At 40.1% G+C, this 21,352-nt stretch overlaps 1 protein-coding gene across 1 annotated transcript; it reads right to left on the reverse strand.

The window, feature by feature from the left end:
- Window positions 1-2,056: 2,056 nt before the first annotated feature.
- LOC139324394 (vomeronasal type-2 receptor 26-like) lies at window positions 2,057-21,130 on the reverse strand. The gene is made up of 8 exons (XM_070954106.1): window positions 21,029-21,130; window positions 15,640-15,761; window positions 14,330-14,473; window positions 11,813-12,104; window positions 9,978-10,868; window positions 5,381-5,596; window positions 4,390-4,516; window positions 2,057-2,958 (listed from the first exon to the last, which is right to left on the reverse strand). The coding sequence occupies exons 1-8, from the start codon at window positions 21,128-21,130 to the stop codon at window positions 2,057-2,059; spliced, it is 2,796 nt and encodes a 931-aa protein (XP_070810207.1).
- Between the last annotated feature and the right edge of the window lie 222 nt (window positions 21,131-21,352).

Here is a 21,352-nt window from a genome sequence, read left to right on the forward strand (position 1 = left end):
TATCTGTGGAATTCTGGCAGGCTGTTAAGAATTATTATTAACAACTGGCATTTGCTAAAACTGCATTATTTGAGTAAATTAAGTTTTGTTCAGAGTTTGTGTGTGCTGGGTTCTTTGGGATCCGTAGCTGGGGCAGAACACCTGCTGCCTTTTTGGCATTCCCTTGTCTCCTCCTCCTGACTTCTCCTGGTGGTCTCTCATCCTATCACTGACGATGCTTTGGTTAGAAAGCTGGGTCTCCTTGCATGGAGAGGGAGTGGGCTACGCACTTTGCCCTCCCACACACCCCATGTGCAACCTGGCCAAGGAGAGTGAGAACAGCAGCAGCAGCCTCGAGGAGGAGGTAAGCACAGCCATTCACCACCTTGGCAAAGTGGGGCTATGCTGGGCTGGGCTATGGGGTGCCAGTGCCCTGGGAGATCAAGGGCCGGACCAGGAGTTTGCCTTTCGCTGCCTAGGGTTCTGGACATGCTGCGCCACTATCTGGGAGTCCTCTGCATGGCCTGAGAGGGATGGCGAGGCTCCTCTTGAGGACAAGGGTTTGGCGCTGTGCCTGGTCTTGCCTTCCTCTGCTGGGGACAATGGATCACCCCCAGCCCCGCCTGGGCAACCACAGGTGTCCTTGACACAAGTGACATTGAGCTGGCCACACACACCCTGGCCACACACCCCATGCCTTCCCAAGGGTCAAACACAACCCTGCTGTGGCCCTCAATGATATTGAGTTTGACACCCCTGCAATTATCCCTAAACTACTTCTGTGTTGTCTTGGATTGATCATTATTTTGTTGAAAAGTCAACCTTTGGCCCAGTCTGAGGTCCTGAGTGATGTGGAACAGGTTTTCATTGAGGATATTCCTTCATTCAAATTTCCCTCAATCCTGACCAGTCTCCCAGTCCTTGCTGCTGAAAAATACCCCCACCGCATGACGCTGCCACCACCATATTTCACTATTGGGATGATATTGGGCAGGCGATGAGTGGTGCCTGGTTTCCTCCAGATATAACAGTTAGAATTGAGTCCAAACAGTTCAATCTTGGTTTCATCAGACCAGAGAATCTTGTTCCTAAACATCAGAGTTATTCAGGTGTTTTTTTAGAAACTCCAAGCGGCCTTTCATATGTTTTATGCTGAGGAGAGGCTTCTATCTAGCTACTCTGCCATAATGCCCAGATCAGTGGAGGACTGCAGTGATAGATATTCTTCTGGAACTCTGTCCCATCTCCACACAGGATCTCTGGAGCTCAGTCAGAGAGACCATTGGATTCTTGATCACACCTCTCTTACTAAGGCCTTTCTTTCCTGATTACTCAGTTTGACCAGGTAACCAACTCTTGGAAGAGTCCTGGTTGTGCCAAACTTATTCCATTTGAGAATTATGGAGGCCATTGTACCCTTAGGAACCTTCAAAGCAACAGAAGTATCATTGTACTGGGCAGGAGGCAGCAGGTGCATGCATTGCTTTGGCCCAGCCCACACCATCCCAGCAGGCACACATGTGAACAGGAGGTCTGACTTTAACACCCCTGGACTAGAATATCTTTCCTTTGTGATAGTCAAAGTTCTTTAAATGATTCATTTGGTGATCTTGTTAATTTATTACTACTTGACTTTTTAATTGTACAGTAGTAGAATTTTTCCTATATTTCCTTTTTTCTTGTATGCATGTTGGAATATTAATGCAGCTACCTGAGATTAAAAAAGGAGAAATGAATAGTTTCAGAGAAGAGAAGAGAAGAGAAGAGAAGAGAAGGGAAGGGAAGGGAAGGGAAGGGAAGGGAGGAGGGGAGGGGAGAGGAGAGGGGAGGGGAGGAGAGGAGAAGAGAAGAGAAGAGAAGAGAAGAGAAGAGAAGAGAAGAGAAGAGAAGAGAAGAGAAGAGAAGAGAAGAGAAGAGAAGAGAAGGAATTTGGTAATTTTTGAGGGCCTATCTACATCAGTCTTTACTGCAGCAGGAATAAATACATCATCAAGGAAAAATGTTCTTTAAAACTACTTCTCAAAATCACCCTTTATTCCTGAAGGCATGCCCTCATAATGCCCTCATAATCTAACATTTATGTCTTTTTTCGAATAAGCTGTTCTCGATTATTCAGTTCAGGTCTTACCACAATAATATAGCATTTAGGAAAAAAGATGCAACTGAATAACCCAGCGCTGGAGGCCAAGATGGAGAAGATCTCCACAGCCACCATGTATTTTCCTTTGGTGCATAAATAGGTTGGGATGAATGACAACCAAACACTGCAAAACACCAGCATGCTGAAGGTGATGAACTTGGCTTCATTAAAACTGTCTGGCAACTTTCTGGCTAGAAAGGCCACAGTGAAACAGATAATAGTCAGAAAACCCATGTAGCTCAAAATGCAATAAAACATAATAACTGAGCCTTCATTACATATAAGAATGACTTCCTTAGTCATTGAGTGCACATCCACATCAGGGAATGGGGGGGAAATTGTCAGCCACAAAACACAGATTCCTGCTTGAAATATGGAGCATGTGAACACAATGGAATAGGCCAGTTTTTTCCCCACCCATTTCCTCATCCTGGATCCTGGTTTGGTTGCCATGAAAGCCAAGACCACTGAAATCGTTTTTGCTAATATGCTAGAAATGGAGACAGAAAAGACGAAACCAAAAGTGGTCTGGCGAAGAAAGCAAGTTGCTTGGTTAGGTCTTCCAATAAACAACAAGGGACAGAGGAAACACAAGAGGAGGGCAATGAGAAGAGTGTAGGTGAGACTCCGATTGTTGGCTTTCACAATGGCCGTATCATGGTGCTTCAGGAAGATGCCTAGTACCAGAAGTGAGATCAGAGATAGTAAAAGTGCTGAGACAGTTGCAGCGATAGCCAAAGGATCTTCAAAAGTGAGAAAGTTTGGAATTTTAGGAAGGCATTGATCCTGGAATTTGTTTGGATAGTGATCCTCTGGACAAATGAGACATATTTCTGCATCTGAAAGCAACAATCATAAATTTACTCAGAAATCTCTGGTGTAACATGCTCACAGAAATCCACATGTATATTCACACAGAATGTAATACAGCAAAGTATTCTTATATTCAATGGCCCTGAATGTTGCCTTATTATATGTAGGTACAGTTTTTATTTACTTCCTGCCTGGAGTATATGGGCAAGATTGTGATTTGTCTTTCATGCCTTTGCTTTTGAACAAGTTACAGATCCATCTTTCTATATCGTGGTTTAGGAACAAATCCTTTAGATTAGCCAGAAAGTTTCTTCAAATAGTTTTCTAATAGCTCTTGACAACTACTGCTTTTTAAATGTTCATGTAAAATGCCTTGAAATCAGTGGTGGGATTCAGCCAATTCGCACCATTTCAGGACAACCAGTTGTTAATTTTCTGAGCAGTTTGGCAAACTGGTTGTTGGAAGAAATCATTAGGGCAGAGAACCAGTTGTTAAATTACTTGAATCCCACCACTGCTTGAAATGGACAAATAGTTGACAAATACAATCAACCACATTCTTCCAGGACATGTCTGCAACTTTACAGAATGAATCTTCACTCAAGTCTTCTTTTAGCTGATAAGATTGCATTTATTACTCTCACTCGTTATTTTTTCATTCTTGATCCTAAACTATTAAATTGAGTTTCTAGATTATTTTGTTCAATTCTTTTCCGGATTAGATGATTGGCTGTTATTAAATGAACTATTATGAAATATTATTTGTGAAGTTCATTTAACCTAAAAAGAGTGATTCTAACAGTCAAATGCCAATGGAGAAATGTTGGAAGATCAACAACTGAGTTCTCTAACTACCGTATTTTTCAAAGTATAAGACACACTTCTCCCCCCCCCAAAAGAGGGTGAAAATTTGGGTGCATCTTATACACCAAATGTAGCCCTGCCCACCCGCTGGCTCCCACCCTTTTAAATATTTAGTTACCGTATTTTATGGAGTATAAAACGCTCTAGACTATAAGATGCACCTACATTTTTGGAAGAGGAAAATAAGAAAAAAATCTGCCTCTGCCTCCCAGCAATTTGCCTCCTTGCAGCAAACAGCAGAGGCCCGCGCGGCAATAGGCAATGGCAATCCCTGCAGCCTGAAACAGCTAATCAGGCAGTGCTGAAGCTGAAACAGGCTGTTTGCTGCTTGCTGCAAGGAGGTAAATTGCTGGGAGGCAGAGGCAGATTTTTTTTCTTGTTTTCCTCTCCCAAAAAGGTAGGTGCATCTTATAGTCTGGAGCATCTTATACTCCAAAAAATATGGTAACTAAATATTTATAAAGGAAAAGTTGCATTCCAGATCATTTAATTTTTAAAAAAAAATATTTTATATACATACTGAATCTGGAGAACAGTTTCTTACATTTTTTTCCCCTGAACCACGTTCTATACCTTTGCATAGTGTATCCTACCCTCTTGGTTTGAGAACATCCCATCTGGACATGGAGCACAATCATAGCAGCAAAATTTCTCTCCCTCCTTCTTTTTCTTACTGTAGCCAGGATGGCACTTTTCATTACACAGGGAAAGAGGTGGTACCTATCCAAAAATATAGAAATGGTTCTAGTATTAAGGAAATCCCTGGAGGATCCATCTCACATTTGATGCTTCACTCAATGTATTTGGAGGAACCATCTACTATGTGTTTCCAGAATAGGAAACTGTATCTCTTCCATGAAGATTTTCATTCCTACAATGATGGATGTTTCAACTAAGATAGCACAAAATAAAATAACCCACTGATTTAATAATTTTTTCCAGATGGTTAAGACACACATGGACATCTAATTCTTTCCAGTTACTATTACTTACATATGTTTGATTGAAGCAACCCAGTGTGTTTACCCCAAGGGGCTTTTCCAAAAAGCAACTGGAATTTCCTGGAAATGTTTCTCTTCTCCTCCAAAGGAGTTTCCCCAGGATGGGAAGAGAAATGTTTTCAAGGCAAAAAACCAAGGAAGTCCAGCTGTCTTTTGGAAAAGCACCTTTGGGACAACCATGACCTGGGTGATTGAGAATCTCTATGGACATTCAGTGAGTTTACACAATATGATAAATAAAAATCAAAATAAAATTGGGGTTCTGCCTGTTCTAGAACACGGTCATCATATGAGTATGTTTCATGAAATAGGCTATTGCATTAAGTCATTCCATTGCTTCATCTCTTTGGGCATGATGTACTAATGCAGGAATTAAGTTTGTTAACCCCAGTTTGGAATTTACTATCTTCTGTGTAGTCAGAGAATGAATGTTTCCAGTTCAACTGATTTTCTAGTTTCTTGTAGGAGGAACTTTCTGTGTGATCAAAAAGGTCTTCTCTGGACCAGGAATCATTGTCCTGATCTACTAGCATCATTGGAAGTGAACATTGTTCTTTCAAAAACATTATTGTTATTTTCTCACCTGAGTGAAATCTCTCTCCCATTCAATTTTATCTTCATCAATAGTAAATCCTTTGTGAGGATCCAATCTTCCAATATGGACCTTGATATAGGAATTATTAGGAAAAGTGACCAAGTTTGTAATATCAAATCCGCCTGCCAATTCTCCATGTTCATTAAATGTGATTTCATCTCCAGCACTATTGTTGAATGAAATCCTCTGAAGAAATGAATGAAGCTGCATAAGAAAGAAAAATAATGTAACAGGCTGTAAAGGATTGCAATGTCTTTTCTCCTGGGGGAGAAAAGATGCCCCCCTGTTTGAAAGGCAAACCACACAACAAGGCAATGATTAAAATAGTAAATGTTAACTTGGATTCTATTCTTTTCTTTAAAACACAAAACTGTATCTCATTTACTTTGGCTATGTCCTGAGGGGAAATTCATTGCAGAAAGCAATTGTGTTCAGAAGAATTAGCAGTAAAAGTGACACCAGCCAGAGCATAGAAAAACCTCAAAGAAGTAGTGCAAGATCAGAAAATGTGGCCCATAGAGTCATGGAGAGTCGGACATGATCAGCGATGGTATTCAGCTGGTTCGGACCAGTTCACCCGCACCGGTAGCAGAAATCGCAGGTGGGCCTGCCTACCCGCCCACCTGCCCTGGCTCTATGCCATCCTATTTAGGCATTTTTTATGGCCAGGCGCATGCATGGAAGGTGCGTGCACCAGCAAAGCAGATGCACGGAAAGCCAGGAGCATGCGTGGATGGGGCACATGCACTCACATTTGCAAACTGGTAGGGAAAGTAAGTAAATACCACCCGTGGACATGACTGAATGGATAATATCATCAACATCATCATTATTTTCTTTAAATGATTAAGTAATAAATTATGGGAGTGATTTAGGACTTACTCTAATTAGGAAAGTTCAGATGGGAAGGTACAGGCATGAGATTTTTTCTTAATTTAAATATACATCCACACTCTCCCTTTATATGTGATCATACATTTCTACAAACAAGAGTCTCATAGAAAGGAGATGAACGTTATCTAAATATTGCACTGAGAAACAGATTTATTCAGACATGGACTGCCACGATGTAAGCATTCTAGAAATATTCCAATTTCAGGAGTTCCAGAAAGAGATTGAATTTTGTCAAATGGACAAATTACCTGGAGAAAATATGGTAGATTCCCCCAGAAATGAAGAACATTGGGAGATCAGGAATGTATCAAAGATATATCCATATGATTGCCTTATTGGTATGACTTAAGCCATGGAATGGAAATTGTCCATTTTTTTCATGGATTAAAGTGCTAGCTATTATCAACAGACTTCTTCTTGCTTGCTCTTTTATAAAGGTACTTTGACTGTCAGAAAGACAATCTTTGCACATATGTCTCTCTACATCTTAGCTTCCATTGGGGTTCTGTATCAGATCTGCCATCAAACCGCTACAGCCCTGCTCCACTTTGCTTTGATGGCTGTCTGCCCTATATTGTTGGGAGGGGAAATGGGAAGATAGGGAAGGGGATGAAAGGAACTAGAGATGCCATCCAGAGATGACAGTTGAAAGATCCAAGGACAAGCCTGGGAATGGAATGCAAAACGCCCATCCAACGAGGCACCAAAATGTGATACGGTTACCAAAACACCTAATTTGAACCTTATTGGACTGGGAGAAGAAAAACTAACTGGGACAGGGGTCAGCAACCTGTGGCTCTGGAGCCGCATGCGGTTCTTTCATCCCTCTGCTGTGGCTCCCTGTCACTGGTTGGCTCCACAATTGATAGGGCTTTCGATTAGGACAGGTAAAGGAAAAAGGATGCCATGCTAGGAGGAGACTCTATGGTGGAGGAACCAGATTTCTGGTTGGCTCCAGAATTGAATGGGGGGCTTCTGGTTAGGACCTTTGTGGCTCTCTGAGTGTTTAAGGTTGCCGACCCCTGAACTAGGACTAAATGGAAAATCCTCAGGCCTGGCTTTGCTGTGGTCTAGCTACTTAACTTCAGTAAAAGTATACCTTTCACTACAAATGGAGTTGAGGGTCTTTCCTTCCTGAACACCCAAACTGCAATTGGTCTGACACTTTGCCTTTACAAGCTTTTCATGGAATAATGTATGACTCACTTAGAAAGAAGCTAGGGAAAATATGTAAAACCTAATTTTTGGGATTCTTTATATCCCTTTAACAATAGCTCAACTTTTGGTCATGTGAGCTAGAAGGAAAATCTTGGAGAGCATAAAATAGAACTCTTGGCCACATTCTTAGCTGCTATCTGATACTTTCACTGATATGATACTTGATACACACACAAACACACACACACACACACACACACACACACACATACACATATGAGAAAGTTTTCACGGGTATATATGTCTGTACAGTTAATATCTCGGGTTTCTTCCCGTGTAATTGTAAACATATCCTTAAAAGGGTAGTAGCGACGTTATGACGAAATCGCATTCGTCATCTTCTTCACCAAAACGAGAACTTCAGCCAGAAGATGACAAATGTGATTTTGTTGAAACGTCGCTACTACCCTTTTAAGGATATGTTTACAATTATACGGGCAGAAACCCAAGATATTAACTGTACACACACACACACACACACACACACACACACACACACACACACATATATATTAGGGGCTGGATTGGGCCCATTTTCAAAAATCTTTTTTCTTTTGCTGGTTTATCCCCTCCACATGAAATCAGTTGTGTTTTCAGAGAGTGATCCTCTCTTAGATAGAATCCTTATTCTCCATTGTATCATATTTCTTCCCAGCATACTCGATTGGAAAAATATATGAAAATATTTCCCCATTTTCTTCTATAAAGGTGTTGGTTAATGATTACTTGAGGCATTATAGTTCACCACAGAATTATTAACCATTTTTTAGTCCTATTTAAAATCTTCCCAATAAAAACACAGTTCCTCAATCTATGCAATAAAAACCATTCAATGCATTAAACAATTGGTATACCTGTATTGTTAATATAAAGTGTGCTTTGGTTTCTAGAAATAATCAATGATATCCTAATCAGTGATTGATTTGTTGATCCAAGTATAAAAGAAAGTAAAGACTTTCTCAAGTTGAGACCAGCACACAATGAAAAGGACTAGGGGTGACATGATACTAGCGTTCCATTATCTAGGGGGCTGCCAAGATTTCCATGTCTAAAATCACTCTTGGAATATTGCATTCAGTTTTGCTTGCCACAAAATAAAAAAAGATGTTGAAATTCTGAAAAAAGTGCAGAGAAGAGCAATAAAGATAAAGCAATAAATAAGAACAGGACAGGAAGCAATGGAAACTAATCCTAGAAGTAAGAATAATTTTTCTGATAGTTAGAACAATTAATTACTGGCATGACTTGCCTCCAGCAGTTGTGGGTGCTCCAACACTGGAGGTATTTAAGAAGAGATTGGACAACCATTTGGCTCAACCAGAAGGTTTACTGCTTGAACATGAGGTTGGAGAAGACCTCTAAGGCAGTGGTGGGTTTCAAAATTTTTTACTGTGTGGCTTGGTGGGCGTGGCATGGCATGGTTGGTCGGTATGGCTTGGTGGACATGGCAAGGGAAGGATACTGTAAAATCTCCATTCTGACCCCAGTCCAGGGGAATGATATTGTAAAATCTCCATTCCCTCCCCACTCCAGGGGAAGGTTACTGCAAAATCCCTATTTCCTCCCAATCAGCTGGGGCTCAGGAGGCAGAGAATAGATGGGGGCAGGGCCAGTCAGAGGTGGTATTTACCGGTTCTCTGAACTACTCAAAATTTCCGCTACCCGTTCTCCAGAACTGGTCAGAACCTGCTTAAACCCACCTCTGCTCCAAGGTCCTTTCCAACTCTGATATTGTATGCTCAATGTCATTCTGTTATTCACAAATCCATGTAGGCTTCTGATAACACTGTGGAGGTCTTTTGTCTTTCAAAATCCACCTTATAATTTTTGGGACTTCTGGTGATCTCCCAATAAAAGCATGAACTGGATGTGATCCCGCCTAGCATCCAAGAACAGAAAAGGTCAGGTGGATCTTGTCAATATTTTTAAACATTGTGTTTTGCCATTCAAGTGATATTACCATATCTACAGACAAGAATCCTATAGAAAGGAGAGAAATCTTTTCTAAGCTTTGTACTGAGAGACCAATTTATTTACTCATGGATTAACATGATATGAACATTCTAGAAACATCAATTCCAGATGTTCCAGAAAAAGACTGAATTTTGTCAGATGGACAAAATATCTGAGGAAAATATGGTAGACTGCCCCAGAAATGGAGAACTTTGGAAGATCAGTAAGATGTCACGGATACATGTCTATGGTTACTTTATACGTAATCGCTAGCAGACCTTCAATGTCCTTTTCCAACTCTATTGTTCTGTCATTCTGTTATTAACAAGTCCATGCAAGCTTTTGGAAACACCATGGAGGTATTTCATGTTTCAGAATCTATCCTATAACTTTTGAATGTCCAATTAAAGCACCAACTGGATATGACTCCACTTAGCATCGAAGAACAGAAAAGGTCAGCTGGATCTTGCCAGTTTTTAAAAAAGGTTTTTATTGCCTTTTGTCATTCAAGTAATATTACCTGCCATGGTTTTATATTCTGAGGTGACAGTCTGCCTCCGTGTTTCAACGGTCTGTGGTTGATTCTGGTTGAGTACATTGCATGTAAGGTATGAGCCAATGCATAGACAGAATTATATATACTATAACTATGACCGAGCATGCTCATTTCAAAGTATGGTGCAGGAAGATCCTTTAAGGTTTTCTTTCTATTACATGGTAGAAAGGCGAGACTTAACACATTGATTTTGAAAAGGAAACAGTTGAATGCTTGTGACCAGAATTCATGGATAAAACCATCTTCTTCTTCCCAAAAGGGATTGACAGTCTCAAGAAATTGTTGAAAACCTTGAATTTGCATTGCGTGAATGTTGAAAGAAAGAGCTCCATGGAAGATTTGGGGTTTAACATCAATAATCTTTTGAAAGTGAAATAAAGTGAAATCAATTTGGGCTGTAGTAACCCATACCCTTTTTGGACTGTACTTCTCTTTTCCCCATGGGAATATATATTGCATGGTCTGAGTTGTTTGTATAGCGACTGCCAACCAAAAAATGGATGCAGTTTCTCCATAAACAAGGACAACTTTAGCTGTACTTAGCATAAAATTCTTCAAAATGTCAATTCTCTCAAAGATCATTGTACCTATTTCATCCAAAAAATAGAAATGTTTTGTCAACCTTACTGAGAAAGCTGGACAGATTCCTTTCTGTAGAAGCATTTGCTCAACTGTCCGTAAGAAATATGTTCCACTCTCATCATCTGTAGCCATGAGTCCAAGCCATCTCCATTGGAAATACAGAAGCAATTGGACAAGTCCTTCGTACTGAAGTAATTCACTGGGAACCATGCGGAGAAACGGAGCGGAATGGATCTGATCATTGGATGCTGGTTGAAATGAGCCATATGAAATCTCAAAAAAAAAAAAAAAAAAAAAAGTGAAAATTTCAGAGTTCAAACAGGGATTCTAGGTCCCCACCACCACCCCAGGAGTCATTGCTTCATTGATTTATTTAAGCATATATTTTCTTATCCAGAAATGCCATTACAAGCCTGCCAATGAGGACTCTCAGTTATCTGGACAAAAGTGTCTGAAGATTGAATTATGGCAACTAGACAATTTTATTCATTAAAGGTAAAGGTAAAGGTTCCCCTCGCACATATGTGCTAGTCGTTCCCGACTCTAGGGGTCGATGCTCATCTTTGTTTCAAAGCTGAAGAGCCAGCACTGTCCAAAGATGTCTCCATGGTCATGTGGCCGACATGACTAAACGCCAAAGGTGCACAGAATGTTGTTATCTTCCTACCAAAGGTGATCCCTATTTTCTACTTAATTTTTTTACATGCTTTCGAACTGCTAGGTTGACAGAAGCTGGGACAAGTAATGGGAGCTCACCCCATTACACAGCACTAGGGATTTTCCGCCACTGAACTGCTGACTTTTCGACTGACAAGCTCAGCGTTTTAGTGACTGAGCCCTTTATTGATTGGCTAGAGTCATTGTGGTGCTCATCCAGGTTTTTACCCTTGCTTTCTTCCTAGGGTTGAGAGTGATTGGCCCAAGGTCATCCAGCTGGCTTCATTTCAAGACAGGATCAGAAATCCTGGCATTAGGTTTCCAACCTGGGGCTTAACCCTTACAACAAACTGGCTCCTAAATATTCAAATTAGTCTGGCCTAATCTAAATCATCTGAATCTAGTGCACACATTTATGAACATGATATTGTAAATAGTGAAATCATTTCAGCTCTTTTTGTTTTCACCTTATCACATCGCTCTCACCTAAAGGGTCATTATAGTGGTAGCATTAATGAAGGTAAAAGATGAATAAAAATGGAGAATTTTTCATGTATTACCTGTGGAACCTTATAAAGATGTAAGATATCTGCCATGCGTGAGGTTGTATCAGAGCCAAATCCCCCAATAACTCCTATTACGTTTTTCTGACTGCCACATTTGTAGTTTGGAATGAACTCTTGTGAAGTGAAGAGCAGGTCCAAAATGGTGTGGTAAGTCATCTTTGAATCAGAGTAGCTGTCAAAGATGTGGAACCCAAGAGTAACATTGGGTAAAATCTTGGGATTGTTATTGATCTCATCAATAGCAAAGACCAAAGCTAGAATATGCTGGTAGAACTTGGTCACCACTCTGGAAATGGAGGACATTTTTGTTAGATGATAGTTTTAAACAGTGCACAAAATCAGTATGTTTAAGGCATATTTCCATCACGTGCTTAAGACTTTTTTATTTCATCAAGCTGGCCTGGCCTAAATCTTCTCCCCCTTTTTTAATGTAAATTGTAATTTGTTTTTAAATTATGGGGTATTTTAAATTCAGCCATATTATTTAATTCGTTTTTAATTTATTTTAAATTTTTGTATTTATGTGTTTTATCTTGTGGCTATTCACCGCCCTGAGTCCTTCGGGAGAAGGGCGGTATAGAAATTTAATAAAATAAATAAATAAAATAAATAAATACTGATGTAGTTTTGAATGGACAATTGCATGTGCGTAGTTTTGAATGGAAAATTGTATGTGCCTCAGTATACAAAAGGAGCACAATTTAAGTAAAGTTAATCTTATTAGCATCCTCTTTGAAAATGTATTGTGATTATCCTGGAATGAATTCAGGCTTTCATGCCATAACATGAAACATGTTTTGATCAGTTTTTAACCAAAGTAATCTTTGATATCTCAGAGCTGTTCTCAGTAGCATGGAGTTGTCAAAACAGAATGTTAATTCCACTTTTTTTCTTTTTGAAAGCTTGAAAATGAAAAGCAATGGATGAATAAACTTTTCAAAAGTCAGACTACTGATCCTTCTATCTCAGTGTTGATACCCTGAAGTGCAGTCATTCAGGGCTTAAACTGGGTTATCCCGATAATTTTGTCAATAATCTTCTCATCGTTCCTATCACCCATCTCCTCCCACTTATGACTGTATGACTGTAACCTTGTTGCTGGTATCCTTAAGATTTATATTGACTGTTTCCCAATGACTATCATTAAGTGTTGTACCTTTTGATTCTTGACAAATGTAACTTCTTTTATGTACTCTGAGAGCATATGCACCAAGACAAATTCCTTGTGTGTCCAATCACACTTGGCCAATAAAGAATTCTATTCTATTCTATTCTATTCTATTCTATTCTATTCTATTCTATTCTATTCTATTCTATTCTATTCATATCTGGCAGAATGGCTAAATCCATTCCTAAGAAATCATTTACACAGGCTCAAATCCGTTCATGTGTATAGAAACTTAAAACAGTGTCTGTTATATGAATATAAGGACTAATAAAATACACATCAAAAGGATATGAATAGTCACTAATAAGAATCAGCATAGGAAAAAATAGAGCAAACAAAACTTGTATTATTGACGACAATATTTGAACTTATCTCTGAACTTCAGCGAAAGGCCTAATATGAAGAAATTTAAACCCACAATAGGTGGTCCTGATCATTAAACATCTTATTTTATGATGGTTTTCCAATATACTTTATACCTCTTTTTTTCTATTTTCAGATCATGTATTCCTTACAAATTTCAAAATAAGGTGTGTTTTATATCCCTTTATAAATATAATTCTGGCATAATTATGTCTGTTCTTTCATTTTCCCCTTCTATAAATAAGACTCAAAATCTGTGCATTAGAACTGGAAGTCAGGAAGGAGACATTAGGGATTTTGTGTCATTGTGTCCTTTTGGAATAATGTTTTCCTATGTACTAAAGTAGACCACAGCTGGATTTCCAAGTATTCTGTTAATAATATGAGAAGATTCTCCTCACAGTGAAAGCTTGAACATTTCACTTTATTCTCAACAAATTACTGCTGTCTATTTGATACTATCCATCCATCCATTCATCCATCCATGCTTCCATCCATCCATTCATGCATCCATCCATCCTTCCAGCCATCCTTCCAGCCATCCTTCCATCCACCAAAATTCTATTGATAATATGAGAAGATTCTCCTCACAGTGAAGCTTGAACATTTCACTGTATTCTCAACAAATCACTGCTGTCTATTTGATACTGTCCATCCATCCATCCATCCATCCATCTATCCATCCATCCATCTATCCATCCTTCCATCCATCCATCCAGCCTTCCAGCCATCCTTCCATCCACCAAAATTCTGTTGATAATATGAGAAGATTCTCCTCACAGAGAAGCTTGAACATTTCACTGTATTCTCAACAAACAACTGTTATCTATATCCATCCATCCATCCATCCATCCATCCATCCATCCATCCAACCATCCATCCATCTATCCTTTTAGAATAAAATACTCTGCAAACAATCAAATAAACATGAAAATAATGTATTTTTATAGGCTAGTGTTCACACTGTTATGACCTCTTACATTGGTATGCTAGGTGACTCCTGAGAAGGGTGTTTGTTGAAAAAAATATTGAAGAAAATGTAATGGATATGAGACACCATCCCACCAATGAAGAAATTGCCTGGTTCATACCATTCATGTGGGATATAGAGAGGATCTTGTCCACTGCATGAAAAGGCATGTGAGTTGTTCACCCCATTGAGGAGAAAGAAGAGAAAAAACAGAACCAGCATCACTCCCATTCTGAAGACAATGTTCCCTCTGCACATTAAACCTTCCATTTCTCTTTACTACATTATTGCAACTGTTGGCCAGATTTCAATTTGAGTGACTAGATGACTGACAGCTTTATTTCCCAGAGGACCTTGCATTCTCTCTATCAGAATATCTTGCCTTCAGAAGTTGTGGGTGCTCCATCACTGTAGGCTTTTAAGAAGAGACTGAACAGCCTCCTGTCTGAAATGGTATAGGGTCTCCTGCTTGAGCAGAGGGTTAGACCAAAAGACCTCCAAGGTCCCTTCCAACCCTGATGTTGTATGTTCAATGTTCTTCCTGTCCCTCAAATTACAAAAGCAGGCTTTGAGAATCACCTGAGAATCAATATTTGAAATCCGATTTATTCATTATGAGATAGAAGCTGGCCAAAGTAACAGAGCCCTCCTATTCTCTTGTCTATTGACAAAATGCCAGGGTGAATATAAAATATTTGATTTAGTTGATTCCTCTTCTAGAAAGCCTTTGGAGGTTTTAGCACTGAGGAATATTATAGTGATGTTGATAGTTAGCATTAGTTGCATAAATTCTGTTGGGACATGAAAACCTTACAGGCTGTTAAATACACTGATGAGTTCTGGAAGTCCAAAATAAACAACTGAAGTAATAAACAATTCAATTAAAGAATGATGGAAGTCAACTGCTTCCCTTTCGCCTTTCAGCTCCCTCCCATATTGGGGTAGACCAGGTGCTTCGATAGAAAAACACTTAATCTCTCCCCTGGCTCAAGCTGATAAAGGGAAGAGAACTTGTGGCTCAGAGGTTAACACAACTGCCTAATATGCAGGCAGCCCAAGTTTGAATCTGAGTAAGGGTATGGCTAGCTGATGACAGATAAATAGCTTGAAATAGATCTATACTAATCTCCCTTTATTTCTTTACCAGCAAATATAAATTTGGTATAAAATGGTTTGTCGTGAATGTGACTGCTTGAGAACTCCTGGATTGGAGCTGAAAGGTGAAAGGGAAGCAGTATGCTCCCTCCCATATTGGGGTTGACCAGGTGCTTCGATAGAAAAACACTATATACAGTATGTTGCTCCTAGAAGCATTTCCACCTGAAATGTAGAAGGAGCTGGATTAAACCCTCATACTGAAGGACTTCATTTGGGACCATACGATAGAAGGAAGGGAAATGTGATTCGGTAGTGACTTTAGATTCAAATGACCCATAAGAAATCTAGGGGAAGAAAAGAATGAAACATGAGAATGAGAAAGGAACACAATGGGAATAGTTAGATTTATTTTACATACTTTAAACTTTAAAGGAGAATAGTTGTAGCTCAGGGTTGAAATGAAGGGTCCTTGGTGCTTTCTGAGCTTGGTTGTTTTCTTGCAGAGTTTTCATTACCCAAACTAGGTAATATCATCAGTGCCGATGCTTGCTAGCATGATTGTTTGACTGAAACTGATGATGTTCAACTGATGATGTACAGAGCCCACTGTAACAACATTGCCAAAAAGGCTCTAAGAGTTGTTAACCTAATCTTGCGTAACTTCTTCTCTGGTAATATTGTACTGCTAACTAGAGCATATAAAACATTTGCTAGACCAATTCTCGAATACAGCTCATCTGTCTGGAACCCGCACTGCATATCAGACATTAACACAATTGAGTGAGTCTGGAGAGACTTCACGAGAAGAGTCCTCTACTCCTCTGCTCACAACAGAATACCTTATGCCACCAGGCTTGAAATTTTGGGCTTAGACAATTTAGAACTATGCCGCCTTCAGTCTGACCTAAGCGTAGTACATAAAATTATCTGCTACAACATTCTACCTGTCAATGACTACTTCAGCTTCAACCACAACAATACATGAGCACACAATAGATACAAACTCAAGATAAACGACTCCAATGGCAGAAAATATGACTTCAGCAACAGAGTGGTCAATGCCTGGAATGCACTACCTGACTCTGTGGTTTCATCCCCAAAAGTGAAATAAGGTGAAATCAGTTTGGGCTGTAATAATTCATACAGTTTTGGATCGTACTTCTCATTTTCCCTTGGAAATATATATTGGATCATCCAAGTTGTTTGTATAGCAAATATTGGAGTTCAAAGAAGGATTTCAGTTTGTTATTTCTCATGAATCATTGGTTCATTGATTGATTTAAACATGTCTTTCCTTATCCAGAAATGTCAATGAAGTGGCCTATACAGAAGGGCGAAATGTTATCAAAAAGGATTTGCCAGAAAAACAAGGAAGATGGGAAGGTGATCTGATTATCTGTACTGAACACTGAATAAATAGATATTGCTGTAATTGGTGACAATAACAACAGTTATGATAATTCCAAAATACTGTATATTCACCAAGGGTCAAGGAATTGTTCTTTAAATAATGTTTGTATTTGGAAACTTTTCAAATAAAAATAAAAATAAAACATAAAAATTAAATTAAACACAAAAAGCAAAAAAAAGACATAAAAATGAAGTTTCATATTTTATGTTTTCTTTCTTTTTTTGGGGGGGGGGCTTCAAAAATTATATTTAAAATAAATTTTTATTAGAGTATAAATATTAAAAAAAACATAACATGACATACACACAACAAACATTTATACAACATATAAACAAAAAAAGATTATGTTTCCTTCTTAAGCATTGTTACAAAGTGACATTCTGCTTGTTATATATTTCTTCACCTCTTCTTAGTCTAATGATATTTTCTATACCGGTAATATTTCCCCCTAAATTTTTTGTTTATTTCTAATTTTTAACCAATTATACCATTTATTCCATATTTTGTAGTAGTCTGATTCTTCTCTTTCTTGTATTTCTTTGGTTAACCTGTCCATTTCAGCGCATTCTAGAATTTTTTTCTATTAAGTCTGTTTCGTTTGGTGTTCTTTCTTGCTTCCAATTTTTTGCATATATTATTCTTGCAGCTGTTAGTATGTGAATTGTGAGATGTTTGATATCTTTATCTGGCACCAATTACAGCCTCAAGTAGTAATTATCTACAATTATCTATAGACTTTTAGCTATGCAATTTGGGATGGACACCCTTCGAATGGTGAGGGAGTATGAATGGATTTCCAGAAAAATTGCAGACTACAGGAACCATTAGCACTACTCAGGTGACCCTGAGGACACAGATAAACCTCCAAGTGCCTCAATTACTGTCTAAAAGGATGCAAATGATCAGCTGTCTGTAAGGAATATAAATCCTTCCATTCCCCACCATCCAGTCAGAGCTGAAAGAGCTTCTTGGATGAGAAGTGAAATGTCTTCAAAGAAAAAAAAAACAAGACAGTCTAGCTGCCTCTTGAACAAGGACCTTTGGTACAGCCTCGAGTCTTTTTGTGTATGACACAACAAATTTTGCACACCTGGATTGGGGCATTTTTCTGCCATTCTTCCTTGCAAATCCTCGCAAGCTCAGTCAGGTTGGATGGTGACCATTGGCGGACAGTCATTTTCAGGTCCCTCCGGAGATGTTCAATAAAAGGAACTGAACTGAACACACTCAAAACCATAGAAGTGGTGGTGGACTTTAGGAGAAACCCTCCCATACTACCACCTCTTACAATACTAGACAACACAGTATCAACAGTAGAGACCTTCAAATTTCTAGGTTCTATCATAACTCAAGACCTAAAATGGACACCTAACATCAAAAATGTCATCAAAAAAGTGCAACAAAGAACGTTCTTCCTACGCCAACTCAGAAAGCTCAAACTGTCCAAGGAGCTGCTGATTGGACATAATTCTACAGAAGAATTATTGACTCTGTCATCTGCACCTCTATAACTGCCTGCATTACTATTAATCTTCTCATCGTCCTATCTCCTCCCACTTATGACTGTATGACTGTAACCTTGTTGCAATATAAATTATGATTTATATTGACTGTTTCCTAATATGATTTGATTGCTTATTTGTTTCCTATGACTTTCATTAAGTGTTGTACCTAATGATTCTTGATGAATGTATCTTTTCTTTTATGTACACTGAGAGTGTATGCACCAAGACAAATTTCTTGTGTGTCCAATCACACCTGGCCAATAAAGAATTCTATTCTATTCTATTCTATTCTATTCTGTTCTGTTCTGTTCTGTTCTGTTCTGTTCTGTTCTGTTCTGTTCTGTTCTGTTCTGTTCTATTCTATTCTATTCTATTCTATTCTATTCTATTCTATTCTATTCTATTCTATGGTTCAAATCAAGGTTCTGGCTGGGCTACTCTAGGACAGCGGTGTCAAATTCAAGGCCTGCGGGCCAGATCTGGCTGCAGGGTGCTTAGATCTGACCCGCAGGGCCTCCTGGTAACAGCAAAGGACTAGCCCATGGTGCCTCTGCCAGTGAAAACAGAGCTCGGGAGAGCTGCATGCCCCCTTCTTGAGCTCTGTTTTCAGCTGAAACAGCCTCCTGCAGCACTCTGCCCACAAAAGTGGAGCTTGGGGGAGGGGCATGCACCCCTCTGAGTTCCGTTTTTGCTGGCAGAGTGCTAAGAAACTACTAGGAAAAGTGGCAGTTGATCACAAGGCAAGGAGGCATTGAGAAATGTTTCCCCTTTTGCATTTAAGCATCCAAGAAGAGACAGAAAAGGAGAAAGGGAAAGAGCAAAAAGAAAGAAAAAGAAAGAAAGATGGGAAGGAGGAAGAAAGAAGGGAGAATGAAGAGGGAGGGAAAAAGAAGACAAAGAAAGGAAGGAAGGGAGGGAGGGAGGAGAATATAATGAGAGGGAGGAAGGGAGGGTGTGAGGGAAGTCTGCATTAGCACTTGGCCATCAGCAGCCCTGCAAGGATTGTTGCTGATCCCGATGACGAGGAGGCTGGTGTGGTGCTGCGCCAGCAGCCTGTGCAGCCGGTGATTGAGTCGAACAGCGAGGAGACTGAAGAATATGTAGTGCCAGAGGCAGGGATTCAGTCAGGGCCTTCAGAACCTCCAGAGGTCCTTTAAGTGAAGATGATGAAGAGGAGGAGCCTCTTCTCAATGCACGGGCATGCAGAGCTGCCAAAAGGCAGGAGTGGTTCCTCAGGAGGAGGTCTTCTTGAGAGTAAGGCTTGGGTCTAATTGGCCATGCCCTTTAAGAAAGAACACAGCTTGTAACAAGCTGCAGGAAACAACTTTAGTTCGCTAATCATCATGTTGGGATTTCTCTGCAACCTTGCTTCTGGGCTTTCTGCCAGCTCCAGTAAGACTGACTATCTTATCTGTGGAATTCTGGCAGGCTGTTAAGAATTATTATTAACAACTGGCATTTGCTAAAACTGCGTTATTTGAGTAAACTAAGTTTTGTTCAGAGTTTTTGTGTGCTGGATTCTTTGGGATCCGTAGCTGGGGCAGAACACCTGCTGCCTTTTTGGCATTCCCTTGTCTCCTCCTCCTGACTTCTCCTGGTGGTCTCTCATCCTATCATTGACGATGCTTTGGTTACAAAGCTGGGTCTCCTTGCATGGAGAGGGAGTGGGCTACACACTTTGCCCTCCCACACACCCCATGTGCAACCTGGCCAAGGAGAGTGAGAACAGCAGCAGCAGCCTCGAGGAGGAGGTAAGCACAGCCAGACACCACCTTGGCAAAGTGGGCCTATGCTGGGCTGGGCTATGGGGTGCCAGTGCTCTGGGAGATCAAGGGCCAGACCAGGAGTTTGCTTTTTGCTGCCTAGGGTTCTGGACATGCTGCGCCACTATCTGGGAGTCCTCTGCATGGCCTGAGAGGGATGGCGAGGCTCCTCTTGAGGACAAGGGTTTGGCGCTGTGCCTGGTCTCACCTTCCTCTGCTGGAGACAATGGATCACCCCCAGCCCCGCCTGGGCCACCACAGGTGTCCTTGACACAAGTGACATTGAGCTGGCCACACACACCCTGGCCACACACCTCATGCCTTCCCAAGGGTCAAACACAACCCTGCTGTGGCCCTCAATGATATTGAGTTTGACACCCCTGCAATTATCCCTAAACTACTTCTGTGTTGTCTTGGCTTGATCATTATTTTGTTGAAAAGTCAACCTTTGGCCCAGTCTGAGGTCCTGAGTGATGTGGAACAGGTTTTCATTGAGGATATTCCTTCATTCAAATTTCCCTCAATCCTGACCAGTCTCCCAGTCCTTGCTGCTGAAAAATACCCCCACCGCATGACGCTGCCACCACCATATTTCACTATTGGGATGATATTGGGCAGGCGATGAGTGGTGCCTGGTTTCCTCCAGATATAACAGTTAGAATTGAGTCCAAACAGTTCAATCTTGGTTTCATCAGACCAGAGAATCTTGTTCCTAAACATCAGAGTTATTCAGGTGTTTTTTAGAAACTCCAAGCGGCCTTTCATATGTTTTATGCTGAGGAGAGGCTTCTATCTAGCTACTCTGCCATAATGCCCAGATCAGTGGAGGACTGCAGTGATAGTTATTCTTCTGGAACTCTGTCCCATCTCCACACAGGATCTCTGGAGCTCAGTCAGAGAGACCATTGGATTCTTGATCACACCTCTCTTACTAAGGCCTTTCTTTCCTGATTACTCAGTTTGACCAGGTAACCAGCTCTTGGAAGAGTCCTGGTTGTGCCAAACTTATTCCATTTGAGAATTATGGAGTCCATTGTACCCTTAGGAACCTTCAAAGCAACAGAAATATCATTGTACTGGGCAGGAGGCAGCAGGTGCATGCATTGCTTTGGCCCAGCCCACACCATCCCAGCAGGCACTCATGTGCACAGGAGGTCTGACTTTAACACCCCTGGACTAGAATATCTTTCCTTTGTGATAGTCAAAGTTCTTTAAATGATTCATTTGGTGATCTTGTTAATTTATTAGTACTTGAC

The sequence above is a fragment of the Pituophis catenifer genome, unplaced genomic scaffold (assembly GCF_029215685.1).
Source record: "Pituophis catenifer annectens isolate HBS135680 unplaced genomic scaffold, rPitCat1.0.hap2 SCAF_15, whole genome shotgun sequence".
NCBI classification, from domain to species: domain Eukaryota; kingdom Metazoa; phylum Chordata; class Lepidosauria; order Squamata; family Colubridae; genus Pituophis; species Pituophis catenifer.

Coding starts and splice junctions, on each gene's coding strand:
- LOC139324394 (XM_070954106.1), bottom strand. CDS start 21,130: ATGGACTCCATAATTCTCAAATGGAATAAGTTTGGCACAACCAGGACT. Junction 5,597..9,977: donor AGAATATAAAACCATGGCAG/GTAATATTACTT, acceptor TTTCTTATGCAG/CTTCATTCATTTCTTCAGAG. Junction 2,959..4,389: donor GATGTTCTCAAACCAAGAGG/GTAGGATACACT, acceptor TGTTGCTTTCAG/ATGCAGAAATATGTCTCATT.